The following is a 19,690-nucleotide window of genomic DNA, read 5'->3' on the forward strand; positions in this document are numbered from 1 at the left end:
GGTGGGAGGTGGACAGCAGAGCACCCCCTTTCTGGGATGCTTTATTTTTTTTAGCTGTTCCCAGGCCAGGGAAGAAGGATGCCCACCACTCTGTACCCAAGCAGATCATGGCTGCTGCTTGAGGGCTGCTGGTGGCCTTCACTTGTCCTTTTCCATCTCCTTTGTGACCTGCCCTCTTCTGTCCTGTGGTGTCAAATCATCAAGAGGAGCCCAGTGGCAGGGGACTGTGTCCCTCACCTTCAGCCCAGCTCCAGTGGTGACCACCCTCATGGACCTGCTGAGACCTGCCATGCTGCTTCTTGGAGCTAGGAGGTTGGTGGTGTTGGACCTTCTTCTTGGGGCTCCAAAAAGGAGTTGTAGGAAGGGGAAGTGGGAGCCACCACCTTTCTCTTGAGTTTTATTGGGGGGGGGGTGCTTGGCCTTGTGGGGCTTGCAGCTGGAGGTCCTGCAGCTGGAGGTCCATCCAGGCACTGTGTCCACTCTCTGTCCCCCAAAAGCTTTTCTGGTCCTCAGACCTTCACAGCTCTGTAGAAGGCAAGAGGAGGAGGTTGGCCAGTGGGAGGGGCTGTACCCATAGGGGTTGGGTGGGGGGATCCCTATGAGGGTAGAGTTGCTGCTGGGACCTGTGTCTCTCTGGGGTAGGCTGGACAAAATTCTCCACCCCAGGAGCAGGTGGGGAGGGGGGGGGGCCTTCATTTTTCTGGGGAGGGGGTCACAGGGTGCTCACCCCCACCTTAGGTCTACCTATGGCCTTATGCAGGGTGGGGGAGACCCCTAAGGATACCAAGATTCCCCTACCACCACATGGCAGCCCCTCAGAGAGGCTCTGCCATGACCTTGCCCCCACCCGGGGGGGTGTCAACCTGCCCCCTGAGTGGGGTCCTGGGGCAGAGGGGCAAATACTTTTTGTGGGGAGGACACAGGACAGCTGGCAGGAGCATGGGGACAGCATCAAGCCTCCCCTAGGAGCACCCCCTGGTGCTCCTCCAGGATTTGGTGGGGGGAGGTTTCCATGCCTCATTATGGGGGTGGGGGTGAGCGCAGGGGACTGATGACCTTAACCAGGGGAAGAGGAGGGGGCAAAGCCATCACTGCCATGAGTTTGCCAGATCTCAGCCCCCACCATCACCAGATTCAGGGGGGATCCTGGAGAGGGGGGGTGCAGATGTGATGGGAGCAAAGTAGGGGGAGCCTCCCCCCCAGTCCCTGCATCTGTTTCCATAGCAACGCAGGATGCAAAATGGGGGGGGGGGGAAGCCACCCATTGGCTGCTGGTGATGTCACCACAGGGCGGGGCACCTTACTTTTGGATTGGGGGGGGGAAAGAGATGTGCCCCCCACCCTCACCCCCAAAAATAGGGAGATGGAAAATCTCCCCCCAGCCAGGGGACAGCGGCAGCACTGCAGGGGGGATGTGCTCGAAGGAGGCAGCTGGGCACTGAAGGTGGTTTTTTTTTTGGGGGGGAAGCACTTTTAACCAGGTTGGACCCCCCCCAGGGGGTGTGGATGTGGCGTGCATTTTGCTGGGGGGGGTGGGGGGGGGTGTCTTAAAGGGGCAACACCCGGATATGGAGGGGGAAATTTGGAAAAGCAGGGAAAGGGGAGGGAAGGCAGGGTTGCGGGGGGCGGCGGTCCCTCCCCCTCTCCCCCCCACCATTCCCTCCCCCGCTATAGGCTTTGCGTCGTGTGTATGTGTTCCACCCCCCCCCGCATCGTGGTGGCTTCCGGGGCGGGCACCAGGAGAGGTCACACCAAGGGGGGGAAACATAAATCGAGCCCCTCCCTTCCCTTCCCTCCCCCCCCCATCCCACGCCCTTTGCTCTTAAAGGGCCAGCCCCACCTCCTGCCTTTTTTTTTTTTTTTTTTGCCCCGGCAGCGGGGGGGTGCCCCTAAAAATCTATCATATGCTCTTCTCTCTCAGGCTTCAGCAGCCCCCACGCCCTTTAAGCGGTGTCACCCTCCCTTCTCGGTTTGTGTGCCCCCCCCCCCCCATCCCAGTGGCTGCTGCCAGAGGGTGGAGCAGAGAGGAAATTCCACGGGGGGGTGTGACCCTCCTCCCCCACGCCCATGGGTGGGGGTGGGGGGGGGGAGCAGGCAGGGAGGGGTTGGAAACAGCACACCCCCCACTCCAAGGTCACCTCATGGTGACCCCACCTCCGCCCTTGAGCTACTTTAGGGTAAAAAAAGAAGGGGGGGAGGGGGGAGAACACCACACACAAAAAAAGGAGAGCTCCCCCCACCTATTGTTGGAGGAGGGGGGCGCTTGAGTGTCCTCTCTTGTGTGTGTGTCCCCCCGCCCCCCACGTCCTGGCTGTGTTTTGGGCTGAGGATGGAAGAATTCAGTTCACTGGGGGGGGGGGACACGGACACACAGCAAAACCCCTCCCCTCCTTGCCCACTCACCACCACATCTCCCAACAGCGCCCCCCCAGCCCCCAAGGGGCTTTGGAGTGCAAGAGCTGGGGGGGCGGTCCCCACTTTGTGACCCCCCTCAAAATAGGTTTGAATGTGGGGATCCCCGCACCAGGGGATGAGGGGATGGGAGTCCTGTGGGGGCTTTGAGGTGGGGGGATGCTGGGGTTGGGGGTCCCCAGCTTTGAGGTATGTGGGGGAGTACTTGAATATGGGTTTTTTTTTGGGGGGGGGGCAAAGCTAGGACAGGGTGTTTTGGGGGTCCCGGTGATGTGTGAGTTGGGGGGGTCCCTGGCTGAGTTTGGGGGTGGGGGAGTCTTTTGCAGAGTACTTCAGGGGTGCTGGTGATTTGTGTGTTCATAGAGGGTGATGGTTTTGGGGGGTCGCTGGGTTGTGTGAGAGGGTATTGGGGGGGTCCCCAGTTGACTACGTGGGTACTGGAGTGGGGGAGATCTCGGTGTGGCTTTGGGGGTCCTGGTGGTGTGTGAGTGGGGGAAGGGGTGTGTTGGGGGGGGAGGGGTGTCCCTGGATGAATGCTGGAGGAGCAGCCTTGGGGGTCCCTAGCTGAAAGTGGGGGTATTGGAGGGGTGGTGGTCGTGTTTATTTGTTTAAGCGTGGTGGTATTTTTTTTTTTTTGGGGGGGGGGGAGTGTCCTGGTAATTTTTAATTTGAGGGGAGCTGTTTTGGAGGTCTCTGTTTTTGTGGGGGGTGTTTTTTTGGTCTGGGATTGGGGGTGTTTTGGTGGGGGGATGTCTCTGGCTCCGTGTGTGTGTTAGGGGGGCGTCCCAGCTGAATTTTTGGGTACTTGGAGGGGGTCTTTGGCTAAGAGTGGAGGTGTTTTGGGGGAGACCCCACTGATTTGTGGGTGGGTGTAGGTGTGTTGGGGGGGGTCCCTGGCTTGGGTTTTTTGGGGGGGATGTCCCTGGCTGATTCTGTGTTGGGGGAGTCCCAGGTGAATATGTGAATACTGCGGGGGGGTGGGGGTGTCTCTGACTGAGAGTGGGGGTGTTTGGGGGGGTCCCAGCCTGTGGGTGTGGGTGTTTAGGGGGTTCTGGTGATTTCTGAGTGAGTGTGGACATGTTGGGGGGAGAATGAGGCGGGGGGGGGGGGAGTGTCTTGGACTGAATGTGGAGATGTTGGAGGGGGTTCTTGGCTGAATGTGGAGATTTTGTTGGGGGGGTTCCTGGCTAAGAGTGGAGGTGTTTGGGGGGGGTCTGATGATTTGTGAGTGTGTGTGTGTGTGTGTGCTGCGGGGGTCCCTGGCTGAACGTGGAGATATTGTGGGGGTCCCTGGCTGAATGTGAAGCTTTTCGGGGGATCCCTGGCTGAGAGTGGAGGTGTTTGGAGAGTGATCCGTGAGCGGGGATGTTTTGAGGGGGGGCGGGTATCTTGCTGAGTGAGGGTCTGCATTGCTTTTGGGGGGGGAGTATTCCGCCCGTGTGCGTTCCAGGGGTGCCCACCCCCCCGCACCGGCCGCGGGCGGGGTGTGTGTGCGCGCAGGGTGTGTGCGCTGGGTGTGCCCCGGGGCGGGGCCGGGCGGGGCCGCGCCTGTGCCCGTGTGTGAGGAGTGAGGGTGCGTGGGGGGCTCGGGGTGCCTGGCGTGGGGGGGCAAGGGCTCTGCTTGCAGGCAGGTACGTGCTGGGGGGGTCCTTGATTTTGGGGTCGGGGGTCGTGGGAGGGCTGTGTGTGTGCGGGGAGTCGGGGGGGAAGCAGTGCTGGGGTACTGAAGTGTCGCTCTGGGGGGTACCCACGCGTGCCCATGTACCCGGGGACCCCCGGCCAGGAGGGGGGTGTGGGGGGGTGCTGCTGGGTGTGTGCGGGTCCTTCGGTTCCGCGCGTGTGCGCAGCGTTCCGGGATGGGGTTATGAGGGGGTAGGGGGTGTTGGGTTGTCCCGGGTGGGGCCCTTCCTCGGGCACCTCCCGCAGGGGGGGGCCCCTCCCTGCTGTGGCCGGGCCCCTTTTAAGGAGCTCCACCCCGGGCCGGGCCGAGCCAGGGTGGAGCCGCGGGGCCGTTCACACCTCGGTACGGCCCGGCACGGCACGGCTCGGCTCGGCCGGGAGCATGATCCTGCCCGCGGAGGGGATGAGCACCGCGCACCCGCGGAGGAGCCCCTCCCGCGCTGCCGGGGCGGTGAGTGGTGGCCCCCCCCATCCCCATTTTTACCCTCTGTTGGGACTCAGTGGGGGGGAGCGGATTGCGCGTAATGGTAGCGCGGCCCCTTTAAGACGCGGGGGAGGGGAGCGTGGCGGGGCCGCCACCGCCCCTCGCCGGCCCTGCCCACTCCGCCCCTCGTCGGCCCCGCCTACTCCTCCCCTTGGACCCACCCTCTCTCGGCACCGCCCACGTCTCGCCCCGCCCCAGGGCGCGCGGGGGGGAAGGGGCGTGGCCGGCGCGCGGCACAAAGCCCCGCGCGGGGGTGTGGGGAGGGGGCGGTTTTTTCCCTTTCCCGCCTTCGGCGCGGGCCGCGGCCCTCCTGAGGGAACGGTCGGGCCGGGGCTGCGTGGACCCGCCCGGCCTTACAGGGGGCCCGCCCGGTGCTCAAGGGAACCCGCCCGCGCCTGCGGGGACACCACCCGATCTCTGCCGCCGTGCACGGCCCAGAGATCCTCACAGGCTCCTCTGTCGGCTGGCCCCGAGCTCACCCCCGAGGCTCGTCCCGCAGGCTGGGGTTAAAAGCAGTCGAAGCCCTTAACTGCCCTGCCTCCGTTTCCCGCAGTTCCTCCTCACAGGCTGCGTGTCTCTCGCAGGGGAAGGTGACAGCCGCCATGAGTTCGTCGGCACTGCTGGCGGAGGGTCCTCTCGACCCCCCGGTGCTGCTGGCAGACATCAAGACGGAGCCCCCCGAGGAGCTTCTGGCCAGCGACTGCGGCCAGCCCCAGGCTGAGCCTGTGGACCTCTCCCTCAACAAATCCAAAGTGACAGCAACCTCAGCCCCACCACCACCACCACCGCCGCCGCCACCACCCCCCACCACCACCTCGGTCCAGTCCTCCCCCGTGCTGGTGGCTCCTCCGCTGCCTGTTCCCACCACGGTTTCTATCTCGCCCTCTGGCCTCGGCTCCACCTCGGCCATCCCTGCTGTCCTCTCGCCCGGCTCCATCCTGGCCTCCACGCAGGGCAGTGGTGGGCAGCAGATCCTCCATGTCATCCACACCATCCCTTCTGTCAACCTGCCCAGCAAGATGGGCAACCTGCAGACCATCCCCGTGGTGGTGCAGTCCCTCCCTGTCGTTTACACCACCATGCCCACGGACAGCGTTGCTGCCATCACCGTGCCCCTCATCGGGGGGGACGGCAAGAACGCCGGGTCTGGTAAGGGCGTGCTGGGGGGGATGCTGTTGAGGGGGGTCCCACCTTGTGAGTGGCACCTCTGCAGGGCATCCAATTTTTCCATCTGGGAGTGCCCCTCTCCTCCCGCCATCTGTCCCCACCGCCTTCACCCAAAGGCCCCTCACCCTCCCCTGGGGCTGTGGGGAGGGCAGGGCAGGGCACACACACAGCATGGCACTGCCTGCCCATCCTGCTGCTGGCAGCCTGCCTGCCCTTTCCACTGGCTCCCTGCTGCTAGCAGCTCTGGTTTCAATTCAGCTGCCCCCACCCCCTTCCCGTTCCCTTCCCCAGGACATTCCCAGCTTCCCACCATATCCAGGGTGGAGGGCCTGGATCTCCTCTCCTCTGGGCAGGAGCAGGCAGCTGAAGGGGTGACAACTCTGCAAGTTGTGCCCTTCATATCTCATACTCCACAGTGTGGAGGCTCTTCTGGGCAGGAACAGGCAGCTGGAAAAGGGGTACCCCTCCCTCCCCCGGTTGTGTCCCCCCGTGTCTCATACCCCACAGTGTTGAGCCTCTTTCATCCCCCTAATTTGACTTTTTTTGTGGGGTTGAGATTATTGTGTAGGTCAGAAGCAGCATTTGGGGCACTGCAGCGGCAGGGGGAGGGCTGTCCCTGTGGTGCAGGGGTGGATTTTTTAGGGGGTGTCTCTTGTTCTTTGCTCACAAGCCTCACCCCCTCCCTCCTTGTTTCTCAATAGCTTTTCTTTCCCGCCCCCCACCAGTGAAAGTCGACCCTAGCTCCATGTACCCCATGGACATGAACAGTGACAGCGAGGATAGTGCCTCTGAGAGCGGCCCAGCGCCTTTCCAGGACCTCCAGAGAGAGTGAGTCTCATGTTCCCCCCAGCTCAGCCTGTCCCCAGGCACCCCAGGGGATGCTGTGGCTGCGGGGACCATGCCCTTCATCCTTCCCTCCTCCCGGCAGGCCGGCGGCGCGGGGGCAACGAGCTGAATCCCCTGACCTAAAGAAGAGAAGAATCCACCAGTGTGACTTCGAGGGCTGCAACAAGGTCTACACCAAAAGCTCCCACCTCAAAGCTCACCGACGGATACACACAGGTAGGACCGCAGCACCACAGCCTGCTTCTGCCCAGGGAGGGTCAGGATCAGTGCCCTCCTGCTTCTCATTGGTTGAGAGCATCCAAGGATAGGCTGTGGGGGTGGTGGTGGTTTTTCACTGTGATCTGAGGTAGCTCTTTCTGGGCGCCAGTTCCCTGTAGTAGAGCCAGGTGGCACTCTGGGGGCTTGGGAAGGCTCTTCAGGGCTGCTGGCATACTCTGCAAAAAAAAAAAAATGGGGAACCTTTGGGCATTCAGGGATGTTTGGGGGGTGTTGGCACCCTCTGATGGATATTGGAGAGTCCCTTTTAGGGGCTCAGGGTGCTGGCACCCTCTACCAGGGGCTTGTGGGCAGTTATTTAGGGGTGCTGGCACCCTGTCTAGAGTTTTGGTATGGCCTTTTGTGGGTGCTGGTACCCTCTGCTAGTGGGTGGGAGGTCATTTAGGGGTACTGGTGCCCTGTGCTAGAGACTGGGGGTAGCCCTCGGAGTCTCGAGGTGGCTCTTTAGGTGTACTAGCACCCTTTGCCACAGATTGGGGGAGTCCTTTGGGGAGCTCAGGGAGGCACTTTGGGAGCCACCAGCACCCTCTGCAGGGAAGGGGTAGAATTTTTGGGGGTGCTGGTACCCTCTTCCAGGGTTTGATGGGGAGTGCTGCAGGCCTTGGGGGGCACTTGGGCTCTGGGGTATTGGTATCCAGGGCCACGTCCTGTGGAGCCCCCTGCCCCCAGGTCTGCTTCTGGGGCTGGGTCCCTGCTGGGGTTCTCCCCTTCTGGCCACCCCCAGCTCTCTGGGGCAGGGCACTCTCAGTGCCCTCCCTCATTACGTGCTCAGCACCCTGTGTGCTGGCACCACGGGGTGCTGCTGTGTCAGGCCCTGGGCAGGGCAGTGGGTGTTGTCCGTGGGAGGGTGCCACAGGCAGAGGCACCCTGAGGGGTAACACAATGAACCCTGTGGGGTGCCTCTTAGGGGTTGATGGGGCAATGCTGCAGGTGTGCACACCCCAAAATGCCATCTGGGGTGTTGGTGGCATGGACACAGTGCTGTGACACCAAAAAGCAGCAGCATGTGCCCAGAGGTGCCCGTGGACTGTGCTGGGCAAGACGTGGGCTAGCAGAGGGATACAAAGGAGCAAGTGCAAGGTCCTGCAGCTGGGTTGGGGCAATCCAAAGCACAAATCCAGGCTGGGTGAGGAGTGGCTTGAGAGCAGCCTTGAGGAGAAGAACTTGGGGTGTCAGTCGATGGAAAACTCACCATAAGCCAGCAATGGTTGCCCAGAAGCCAACCATGTCCTGGGCTTGCGTGAGCAGCAGGGCAAGGGAGGTGATTCTGCCCCTCTACACTGCTCTGCTGAGACCCCACCTGTAGCACTGCATCCAGTTCTAGAGCCCCCAGCACAAGAGGGACATGGAGCTGCTGAAGTGGGTCTAGAGGAGGCCACAAAGAGGGCTTGAGCAGCTCCCCTATGGGGACAGGCTGAGAGAGTTGGGGCTGTTCAGACTGGCGAAGAGAAGGCTTGCAGGGAGACCTACCTGAAGGGGGCTACAGGAGAGCTGGGGAGGAACTTTACAAGGCCTTGTAGGACAAGGGACAATGGTTTGAAGCTTGAGAAGGGGAGGGGACATTTCTGGTGAGGGTGGTGAGACACTGAAACAGGTTACCCAGGGAGGTTGTGGATGTGTTCAAAGAGGTGTTCATGGCCAGGATGGATGAGGCCTTGAGCAGCCGTCTCTAGTGGAAAGTGTCCCCTCCCGCAGGGGCAGGGAGGTTGGAACTAGCTGAGCTTTAAGGTCCTTTCCAAGCTGAGCCATTCTAGGATTCCTCTCCCAGGCTGACCCCAGCACACAGGCTATGGTGATGTTCCTCTCTGCCCCAGGAGAGAAGCCCTACAAATGCACCTGGGAAGGCTGCACCTGGAAGTTCGCCCGCTCGGACGAGCTGACGCGGCACTTCCGCAAGCACACCGGCATCAAACCCTTCCGCTGCTCGGACTGCGACCGCAGCTTCTCCCGCTCCGACCACCTGGCCCTGCACCGCCGCCGCCACATCATGATGTGAGCAGCAGCCCTGCCTCCGCCTGCACGGCGGCCGGGAACTGGGGGGGGCTCATCTCCCACCCCCGCCCCCCTGCGCCTCCAGCCGGGGTGGAAGGGACTGGTGGGAGTGGAGAGGCCGAGCTCTGCGTGGCGGCGAGCGGACCGCGGCCCTGCTGGCACGAGATGGTTTCCAGACTGCTTCTCCTCCTCCTTTGCTCGTTTCTTGGTTTTCTTGAGCTTCTCCTTCACGCCCACAACATCCAGAGGCTCCTTCTTGACTCCTCACCCAGACCTCCAGGCCTCCTGTTCCATCTCCGACTTGTGTGCTCGCTGTCCCCCTCCCAGTCCCCGTGGGCAAAACGTGGGAGCCACGGTGAGGATGGAGGTGAGGAGGGGGCTCTGCCATTGCCCCCCTGCAGTACCTGTTGGTCTCCTTCCTCTCCATCCCCGTGCACTGCCTGTTCCCGAGGGAGAAGTGACCTTGGCATGACACCTCTTCCTGCCTTCTTGACCTTCATGGGAGGTGCTGGGGGCATGTAGAAGTAAAAGGCAAGAAAGGGTAGGGGAGAAACCCCCAAGAACCCAACATCAACCCACCCATGAACCCATCAGGAACCCACCCAGGAACCCAACAGCAACCCACCAAGGTGACCACCACCACCACTTCCACCACTGAGGAAAAAGGGAAACTGTAGCGGAACGTGGAACTGTGATTTTATGGAATTTTAAGGGGGGGTGGGATGGGGTGGGGAGGGTGGGGACCACTAGCTCTTGGGGTTTTTTTTTGAAGGCTATGGGACAACGGAACCATTTCTAACTTAAAATGGCAGATTGTGGCCACATCCTTTCCTTTTTAATTGTAATCCTTGTTTCTGTGGGCTGTTCCTACCCCTCCCTAGCCAACCCTCCCCACCAGTTGCAGTGGGGGCAGCCCCAGTCTTGTAGTGGGAAGGTGGCAAGAATTGGGGTTGGAGCCTTAGGGCTGTTGGGTGGTGAGAAAGGTGGTGAGGGGGGCTGTGACACCCCCCACCCAGTACTTGAGGGGCTGTTTGGGGTGGGGAGAGCTTCCGAAAAGGTCTCTCTGAGCCTGTAGCTGTGGCTTAGAGGTTGCTGGGCTGCTTGCAGAGGGGGGAACTGGTATGGGGAGGGCCTGGCTGGAAAGCTGCTTGATGGAGAAGGCCCTGGGGTGCTGGGCAGCCACTGGTTGAAGATGAGCCAGCATGTGCCCACGTGGCCAAGAAGGCCAACAGCATCCTGACTTGGATCAGCAATTGTGTGGCCAGCAGGGCCAAGGCAGGGATTGTCCCCATGTATTGGTGGCACTGGTGAGGCCACACCTCAAATCCTGGGTTCAGTTTTGGACTCCTTATTCCAAGAAGGACATTGAGGGGCTGGGCCAGGCCCAGAGAAGGGTAACAAAGCTGGGGAAGGGTCTGGAGAACAGGTCTGATGAGGAGCAGCTGAGGGACCTGGGGTTGTTCAGGCTGGAGAAAGGAGACTGAGGGGAGAAAACCTGTCTCTACAACTCCCTGAAAGGAGGTTGGAGTGAGGGGGGTGTTGGTCCCCTCTCCCAAGGAACAAGTGACAGGATGAGAGGAAATGGCCTGAAATTGCCCCCGGGGAGGTTCGTGTTGGACATGAGGAGCAATTTCTTGGCCTTGAGGGCTGCAAGCCCTGGCCCAGGCTGCCCAGGGCAGTGGTGGAGTCCCCATCTCTGGAGGGGTTTCAGAGCTGTGGAGATGTGGTACTGAGTGGTGACCTGGCAGTGATTTCCCCTCAGTGATCTCAAGGGTCTTTTCCACCCTAAGTGATGTGGTGCTTCAGTGATTCTGGTGAGGTCTGTGTGTGTCCCTGCCCCACCACATGTCCCTTCTCCCAAAGCTCTCCTCTGCAGCTGGTCCAGGGATGCACCCCCATGTCCTTCCTTCCTTTACCCAGCACAGCCCCAACTCCTCCTGGGCATCCCTGGCCTAAAAAGAAAAGAAAAGAAACCCCCAAGGAGAGGGTCAAGGTTTGGGGGGGCTGCTCTGTTGCCCTGAGGCTTTGGGACCCTCAGCATACCCCTGCAGCCATCTTGTCCTCTTGCTGTGTTCCAGCCTGGGGGCAGAGCAGGGACAGAGTGTTTGTGTTTTGTTGTTAAGCAGCCAAGCTGCAATCTGCGCCCCTGGAGCTGTAATATTTATACCAAACTGATGGTTTTCTATGCAGGAATAAGATTTAAAGTCGAGTTTCCTCCCTGTGTCTCTTGCTGTGTGGCAGTGACGGGGCAGGGTCCAGGGTCAAGCTTGGAGCCCTCCTGTGTCATGAGGAGATGGGCTGAGATGGGCCAAAGGATGGTTTTGGCTTTAATCATCTCCCCTTTCCCAGGAATTGCAGATAGTTCAGGAAAAATGGGGGGCGTGGGGTGTTTCCTTCCTTGTAAACATGTCCAGCAGGATGCTCACTGATGCCTTTACCTTCAGCAAGTGACCTGTGCAATGGAGGGGGCTGCCCTCAAGGTGAGTCTCTTGCCCACCACTGCAGGACCTCCCAACCCACCTCCCCAGTCCCTCAGGGTGGAGAGCAGGGGTGAAAAAATCCCTCTGAGGTGGCAGTGAGGGGGGCTGGTGGTGCCTGACTGCACCCCAGGCATGGAGAGGTGCTAAAACCAGCCCCCACATCCTGCTGCCATGGCTCCTGCTGGGAGCTTTAGGCTCCATGGCTGGTGGAAAAAAAAGGTGACCTTTTAAGGGAAAAAAATGACCACCCTGACCTCCACGCAGGGCAGCAGTGGACAGCAGCTCCTCCATGTCATCCAGACCACCATGGTGGTCCCATTCCTGCCCCTCGTCCATACCACTGTGCCTACCAACAGTGTCACCACCATCCCTGTACCCCTCATCAGGTGCCTGGTAGGGGCACCTAGAGGGGAAACCCTGAAATTTTTTGGGGGGTTGTGTCCCTCATGGTACACCCCACCTTCCTACAAAGTCCCTCCAGTGCATTCAGCCCCCAAGGGGGACATGGAGAAGACAGGAGACACACTGGGCATGGCCCATACCAACCCCTGGCCCTTTGGGGGTTCCAGCACCTTGTGCCAGGGCTGGGGTGAACTTCATGCTCTTTGAGGGTGCTTCCAGGACTTGGAGACTGGCTCTTGGGGGGGGGGAGGGGGGTGTTCAGGAGATGTCAGGGGTTGGGGGGGGCCCTTTGGGGGTGCTGGCAGCCTATGCTAGAGACTGGAGGTGCACCATGGAGTCTCATGGTGGCCCTCTGGAGTGCTCACACCTTGGGCAAAAAATGGGGGTGGCCCTTTGGTGGGGGCTCTGGTGGCATTTTGGGGTGCTGGCACCCTCTGCCAGGAGCTGGGGAAGCTCTGGGGGGCATTTGGGGAGTACTGCAGGCCTTGGTGGGGTGCTTGAGCTTTGTGCTGCTTCTTTAGGGGTGCTGGCACCAAGGGCCATGTCCTGGGGGTGCTTCTACCCCCAGGCCTGATTCTGGGGTTCTCTCTTGTGTTGCCCAGTTGGGGGGTACTCCCTCCCCCCCAACTCCCCCGGCCACCCCCAGCTCCCTGGGAACCCTGTGCCCATTCCTTAGGTGCTCAGCACCCCCCTGAGCTCGCACCATGGGGTACTGCTGCTGTGGCAGGTCCTGGGCAGGATGGGGGTGCTGGCCATGGGAGGGTGCCACAGGCAGAGGCACCCCAAAGGGTGACACAATGAACCCTTTGGGGGTCGACGGGGCAGTGGTGCGGGTGTAGGGGGGTGCACATCCCAAAATACCTGTGCTGGGGTGTTGCCGCTGGCACGGGTACGGTGCCGTGACACCAAAAAGCAGCAGCATGCACCCGGTGGCGCCCATGGACCGCGCTGGGCGAGCTCGGAGGAGGGTGGGGAGCTGGGATGGGGCTGGAGGAGCTGGGGTGGGGCTGGAGGAGCTGGGGTGGACCTGAAGGTTACACCCAGAGGAGCTGTTGTGATGACAGGAACACAGAGCACCTCTGTGCTCCCACGTCACCCCTCCCAGCTGCCCACCGCGGCTCTCTTGTACCCCCAGAGAGGACGAGCCCTGCGTTGCCGAGCTCCTGCTGGCGGGAATGCTGTTTTTCTGGAGATAAAATTCCCCTTTTCCCTGATCTTTCTCCCATCCGGCCCCATTTCCCCTCTTTCCCCAACATTGAGTTTGGTGCTGGGGGGGCTCATGGGGTGATGAAGCTCGCCGGGAGTCAGAAGGACGAGAGGAGGAGGAAGATAAGGACAAGGAAGGGGGTCCAGAACTTCACGGTCGTGCTCTGGGTTTTGCAATGTCCCCATGCCAAGGAGCTGCTGCTACCACACCCCAGCAGCCCTGGTGACAGGGGGACACGGGACAAGATGGGGGTTCCTTACATGTCTCTGCAGGCAGCACCCTCAGCCCCCACCCCAATTCACGCAGAGCAGCTTCCCCCACCCCGTTGTTGTCTGAGGACACCCTGCAATATCCGGGGTGAAGTTTTGAACCCCTCCAAGCCAGCCCTGCTCTTGGATTACCATCAGCAAATGTGCCATCAGCTGCCCCCCGCTCTGCCCGTCTGTCTGTCTGTCTGCCCTGCTTTGCCTCTCCCGGGGAGCTGGCTGGAGTGTGACAGCCCAAGTGTCACTATGCAGGTGAGGCAAACATCTCTCCAGCCCAGCTCCTCTCACCTCACCACTGCTGATGGAGCAGCTTGGCAAACCCTCAGCCCACCCCACACTGGCACCCCTTCACAGGACCCCCGTGCTCTGCCTACCTCCAATTTCACCCCCTTCCTCCTTTCTCCTGCCTCTGGGAGTTGGTGCTGGACCTCAGCATCTCCTGTCCCCCAGAAGGATATGGCCATATAGGTGGGTGAGTTGTGTCTGTAGGCTGGAGTAGGTGGTGGGAAGGTGGTGTGAAGCCTCCAGATCTTGGGAAGGGACAGAGAACTGTGGGGGGACAAAGAGTCCTGTGGCAAAGGGACATCAATGCTCCCCCCAGCTTGGGCATTGCCCTGTGGATGAAGAAGACTCTGAGGTGCTGTTAAAAAGGTGTTAACCATCATCTCACACAGCCCAGGCTCTGCTTCCTCCCAGCCTGGGGCCACTAATTGGTCTTAGTTGCTCTAAGCAGTCTCAAGTGAGACCTCCAACCTACATCCCTGGGCCCAGGAGACCATTTAAGCTCAGCCTGGGGCTTTCAGCTCTACCCTGAGCTGTGTTGTAGCTGCCTCAGCCCCTCTGCACCTGAAGACACTGCTGGATCTCCAGCTTGGTCTTGGACCTGCCTCATCCTTGTGACCCTGGCTGCTGTCCTGGGCCTCCTGGCTGGATGCATCTTGGGATCTCCTCAGTAAGGCTACAGGCAGCAGCTGTCAAAGCTTCTTGAACCTGCTTTGGAGACAGTAGGGCTAAATCTTGACCCTGTGACACCCCCAGGTGACTTTTCCACATGTCTGAGAGCCTTCAGTACCTTCTTGATGCCTGACCATCACCATCAGGAAGTGTCTCCTTCAGCCTCTGCTTGTGCCCAGACCAAGAGCAAGGTGAACCCCAGGAAAGTAAGTGCCCCCTCTTTTCCTGGGCCATGCAGTGCCTGAGCTTCAGCAAAGCCTTTCAGTGGCTCCAGGGTCACCAGACCCTGGGTATGAGGGTGGGCACCCAGCACTATGTCATGTGGGTGGCTTCCCCAGTGCTGGGTGGGGTTGTGATCATAGCTTGGTCTTTCCCAGTGCTTTTGGGGTGCCACTCTTCTGGGTGTGTGGTTAAACCCCTCTGTGTATGTGGAGGAGTCTCCTTTGTGCTGGGTTTCTGCTGGCTTTGTGTGGGGCTGGGGGGATAGATCCTTGTGCAGGAAACCCCCCTGTGTTCACCCCTGTAGCTCAGGTGGGAGCATTGGGAAAACCCCCAGCTGTTTTCCACGGTTGGTAAAGGTCCAGAGAGGGGTTCTGGTGGGGAGGGAGGCAGATGAAGAATCATAGAGTGGCTTGGGTTGAAGGGGCCTTCAAAGGTCATCTAGTTCAACTCCACTGCAGTCAGCAGGGACATCCCCAACTAGAGTAAGTTGCTCAATCTGATCTGGAATGGTTCCAGGGAGGGAGCATCTCCCACCTCTCCGGGCAGCCAGGGCCATTGTCTCTCCCAGGAAGTCCTGTGGGAGCTGCTGAACTTCTCTGCCTGGGGCTGTGATACCTCCCTGGTGCCCCAACACCACCCAATTTGGGACACTGGGGATTTCCCCAGCTTCTCAGGGCTCTTTTCCCATCACCCAGCAGTCCTTTTCCTTGGCCTCTCCTTACATCATAGCTAGGCTAAAAATCTGGGAAGCCTTAAATTGCTTCCCTGTGAATGAGTAGTGGCTGGGGGTTCCCCAGGTGGCTGGTGGCATCTACACCTCCCCGGGGCACGCAGTGGGGTGGTGATGCTCATCCACCTCCTTGCTCCAAGGTCACCTGAGGTCTCTCTAGCTGCTTTCTCGGCTCTTTCCCAGTTTACAGCAGGCAGAGGGGTGCTGGGGGCCTCTCCCTCCTGCCAGCCCAGCACTGCTCAGACTGGTTTAGCAAGTGGTGGGGCGGCTGCTTCTCTTTTGAAGGGCTCCCAGGAAGGATTTGATGGCTGGAAACCTCCTGATGAGGAGAAAGGAAAAGACAAAAATAGGTGGTTTAGGGTTTCGGTGGGGGAGGCCAGGCAGTGGGTTTGCTCCAGCAGCTTTGCAGATATTTGTCTCCTGGTAGTGGTGAAAAGCAAGCTGGGCTGGGGGTGTCCCCTGTCTTTCCTGACCCTTGTGTGTCTTCCACAAGGCTCCCGACCAGCACCAAGGCTGAACCAGAAGCTCCAGGGCCAAACCTCGTGTGGCTGTGCCCCAGGGAGGCAGATTCAGAGGACTTGGGGATGTCCAGCACGGTGCAGTGAGAGGTGGGTGCTTCAGCCAGCGCTTTGGAGGTGGATGGGTGAGTTTAGGGGCTGCAGCAGGCTGAGGAAAAGCTGCTGCAGGGCCACCACCTCCCTGGTGGCATATGGCATGGGACCAGTGCTGGTGGTGATGCTGGGCTGTCACCAATGCTGGGGGGGTTTCCTTGTGACCCAACTCAGTGGTCTCCAGCTGGTGAGGTCTGAGGGTGGGTTTGAGCTCCTGGGGCTCAGCCAGTGCTGCTGGGGACGCCTGGGGGTGCCTCTGGCTGCCAGCAGTGTGTGGGATGGGTTGGGAGGTGGGAGTTGGGCTGTACATCTCAGCCTGACCCAGGTATCCTCCAGGTTTGGACTCTTCTTTGCCTTTTAGCTCAAGTCTCTGTAACTCTGCCCAGGGCTTCACCTCCTGGCTTCTGCACCTGTGAGAGGTGGACCTGTGTCTTCTTTCTCACTTTACCCACGAACCCTGAGTGCTTGACCTCACTCAGTGCCAGGCAGGAGGAGCTTAAGGTCTGGCTCTCCAGTTCTCCAACCACCAGCAAGCCTCATCCCCTCTTTCCCTTGTAAAGAGGAGACTTCAGCTATGGTCCATGGTTTGAGAGCCCTTTTCAGCTCCACCACAGACCCTCCTTCCCTGCCTTCATGGGGTCCTCTTTCCCCAAGTGCCCTTCACTACCTTGATGACTCCTTTCTTCTGCAGAAGTGCTTTCTGTCCCTGAGGAGCACTGTGAGGAGTGTATCTTCTGTATCTGAGTCATAGGAGAGCTGCTGTTATCACTGTACCTTGCTCAAGCAACACATGATGTCCTCAGTGCTGTGTGGCATGTGGGGATGAAACAGGGACCTTAGCCCAACACTGACTGGGGTGCACCTGACTCTGGTTGCAGCAGGATGAGGCCTTCTGCATGGACACACTGGAGTGTGTCTGGAGAATGGCCACCAGGATGATCAGAGGGCTGGAGCACCTCTCCTGTGAGGACAGACTGAGAGAGTTGGGGCTGTTCAGTCTGGAGAAGAGAAGGCTCCGAGGTGACCTTCTTGTGGCCTTCTTCCACTATCTGAAGGGGGTAAAAGAAAGCTGGGGAGGGACTTTTTAGGAAGTCAGGTAGTGACAGGACCAGGGGGAATGGAATGAAGCTGGAAGTGGGGAGATTCAGACTGGATGTGAGGAAGAAGTTCTTTACCATGAAGGTGGTGAGACACTGGAACAGGTTGCCCAGGGAGGTGGTGGAAGGTTTTTAAGGCCAGGCTGGATGTGGCTGTGAGCAATCTGCTCTAGTGTGAGGTGTCCCTGCCCATGGCAGGGGGGTTGGAATTAGATAATCCTTGAGGTCCCTTCCAACTCTAGCAATTCTATGGTTCTTGGAGACAGTGGTGGGGGTGGATGGAGCAAAGTGCCCATTGGTGTTGATGGACTCAAGGTTGTTTGCCTTCCAGCAGGGCTGGCAGCAGATAAGGGCTTTGAGGGTGGCTTTGGCCCACCTCTGAAGTGAGAAGCTGCTGACCATCATGGTGTCTGCTAAAGGTTGGCCTCTGTGGTTACCACCTCCTCCAAAGATGGAAAGATGGCTTTATAGAGCCAGCCTCTGGTTGGTGTACCCTGCAGCCTGTGCCCCTTGCATTCCCAGACCCCCAGCCTCAAGCTTTGGCTGCATGGTGGGTTCTGGTTTCCATCTCCAAGCTTAGTTCTGCATGACTTGGTGGAGGTGTTCTCCATCTCCCTGGCATCACTTAGGAGCACATCCTGTCCCTAGTATCTGCTCCAGAGGCAAAGCCATGAGGGAAGATGCTCCTGGCAAGGCCTGAGCTGCTCTCCCTTGTTTGCTTTTCCAAGGGCTCAGCACTTCTGATTGCCATGAGAGCTGAGCTTGCCCCTGCTCAGCATGAGTTGCTCCTCAGGAGGACCTGGACATTGGTCCAAAGTCTCACATCGACTGAGGCCGTCTGTGTTTGTTGTGTGTTTATGCTGGTGGCAGCTGGAGGTTGATAAAATCTGGCTGATCTCCATCCTGTGCTGTTCTCCCTGTGTTTGAGGGCCTCATCCTGCTCAGGGCCAGGCTGTCTCCCAACTGGAGGATGTTCTATGCCAGCTCTGCAGACCTGGTGCCCTCAGAGAATCAGCATTTTGCATCCATCCCTCCTCACCCTGCTCTCTGGGGTGTTCCGCTCCCCCCAGCTGATGCTTTTTAGACTTGGATGTGGCATGGAGGAACTCCAGCTGTGAGGCACCAAAATTCACTGTCTGCAATTCTAGCGTAATTGGAACCATCATGGACCTTGACCACCTGTGTGGCTGGTGTGAAGACCCCAGGGTGGCAGCAACTCCAAGTGATCAGGCGTCCCCCCTCCCAACTTTTCTTCTGCCCAGGGTGGGGTAGAGCAGCCTTAGTTCCCCTCCACACCCTGTTCTGTGGCCTTCAAGTCTCCTGAAGGTGCTGGGGTTGGCCCTGGAGTAGGTGACAGAAGCAGACCCCTGTGATCCTACCCAGGAGGCACCTGGAAGTGGGGAAGGGAGGTCTCAGGGCTGATTATTTGGGGTGGGTAAGGATGGAGGGGAGGGGGTGAGAAGGTGCTGTGACCAGGCTGTCTGTTGGCCTGACACAGCTCCTCAGGAAGGTGTTGGGGCCATTTGGGGTTGGAGGTGTCTGGAAATGAACTTTTTTTTTTTTTTTTGGGGGGGGGAGGTTGTTTTGTGGTATGTGTGGTGTTTCTTTTCTTTTCTTTTTATTTCTCTCTCCTCTCTCTCCTCTCTCTCCTCTCTCTCCTCTCTCTCCTCTCTCTCTCCTCTCTCTCCGCTCTCTCCTCTCTCTCCTCTCTCTCCTCTCTCTCCTCTCTCTCCTCTCTCTCCTCTCTCTCTCCTCTCTCTCCTCTCTCTCCTCTCTCTCCTCTCTCTCCTCTCTCTCCTCTCTCTCCTCTCTCTCCTCTCTTTTTCCTCTCTTCTCTCTTTTCTCTTCTCCATTCAGAAAGGTGATTTTTAGCTTCATGTTATCATAGAAACGTCATTCAGGTTGGAACAGACCTTTAAGATCATTCAGTCCAACCGTTTTCTAACTCTGCCAAGTCTGGTGCCAAACCATGCCCCTCAGCACCACATCTCTGTGGCTCATGTACTGAAGTCTCGAGTAGAGGGAAACAGTCAAAATGCAAATCTAGAGTCACAGAATGGTTTGGGTTGGAAGGGACCTTAAAGACCATCCAGTTCCAACCCCCCTGCCATGAGCAGGGACACCTCCCACTAGTCCAGGTTGCTCAATGTCTCATCCAGCCTGGCCTTGAACACCTGCAGGGAGGAGGCATCCACAGCCTCCCTGGGCAACTTCTTCACTGTGAAGATTTTGCTCCTAATATCCAGTCTGGATCTATGGTGGCTCAGTTTTCACTAAGAATAAAATCACCTCTGAGAGTGAACTACAAGGGCTGGAGAAGGACCCTCTACCACTCCAGATCCAGTGAAAGGTACCCTGCCCATGGCAGGGGTGGGGGGGTTGGATTAGGTGATCTTTGAAGGTCCCTTCCAGCTCCAAGCATTCTATGAGTGATTGTCTGGGTGGTGAAGCTCCCGGCCTCCCGCTCGCTCTTTATCTGCCGGTGGCCCGGTGGAGCTGCCGCCGGTGAGGCCAGCGGCAGGAGCCTGATTGGCTCCGAGCAGCTTCTCCACCACTTCCAGGTTGGTGTTCCTCCTCCTGCACCCAGGTAAAGCCTTCCTGCGACCCGGCACCTGGCCTCCCAGGATTAGCAACTCGCTCCAGCTCGCCTCTGCCTGTTTTGTTGGTGGTTTGTTTTTTTTTTTTTTTTTTTTCCTTCTATTTATTCCCCTCCCTCCTTTTTTTTTTTTTTCTTTTATTTTTTCCCTCCTCTTTTTTTTTTTTTCCCCTTTCTTTTTCTTTTTTTTTTTTTTTCTTTAATTACTATTTTGAAACCAGGTTTGTTTTCCACCCCCGGGGCAGCGGGCGTGAGGGGTGCGGGAGGA

The 19,690-nt window shown here is 59.0% G+C and overlaps 1 protein-coding gene across 1 annotated transcript; it reads left to right on the plus strand.

Moving 5' to 3' along the window:
* Nucleotides 1-4,474: 4,474 nt before the first annotated feature.
* On the plus strand, nucleotides 4,475-8,861 carry KLF8 (KLF transcription factor 8). The gene is made up of 7 exons (XM_054388475.1): nucleotides 4,475-4,547; nucleotides 4,775-4,806; nucleotides 5,063-5,066; nucleotides 5,174-5,725; nucleotides 6,469-6,571; nucleotides 6,672-6,805; nucleotides 8,680-8,861. Exons 1-7 carry the CDS (start codon nucleotides 4,475-4,477, stop codon nucleotides 8,859-8,861), a joined length of 1,080 nt encoding a protein of 359 aa, XP_054244450.1.
* Nucleotides 8,862-19,690: the final 10,829 nt, after the last annotated feature.

The sequence above is a fragment of the Indicator indicator genome, chromosome 17 (genome assembly GCF_027791375.1).
Source record: "Indicator indicator isolate 239-I01 chromosome 17, UM_Iind_1.1, whole genome shotgun sequence".
Lineage (NCBI taxonomy): Eukaryota > Metazoa > Chordata > Aves > Piciformes > Indicatoridae > Indicator > Indicator indicator.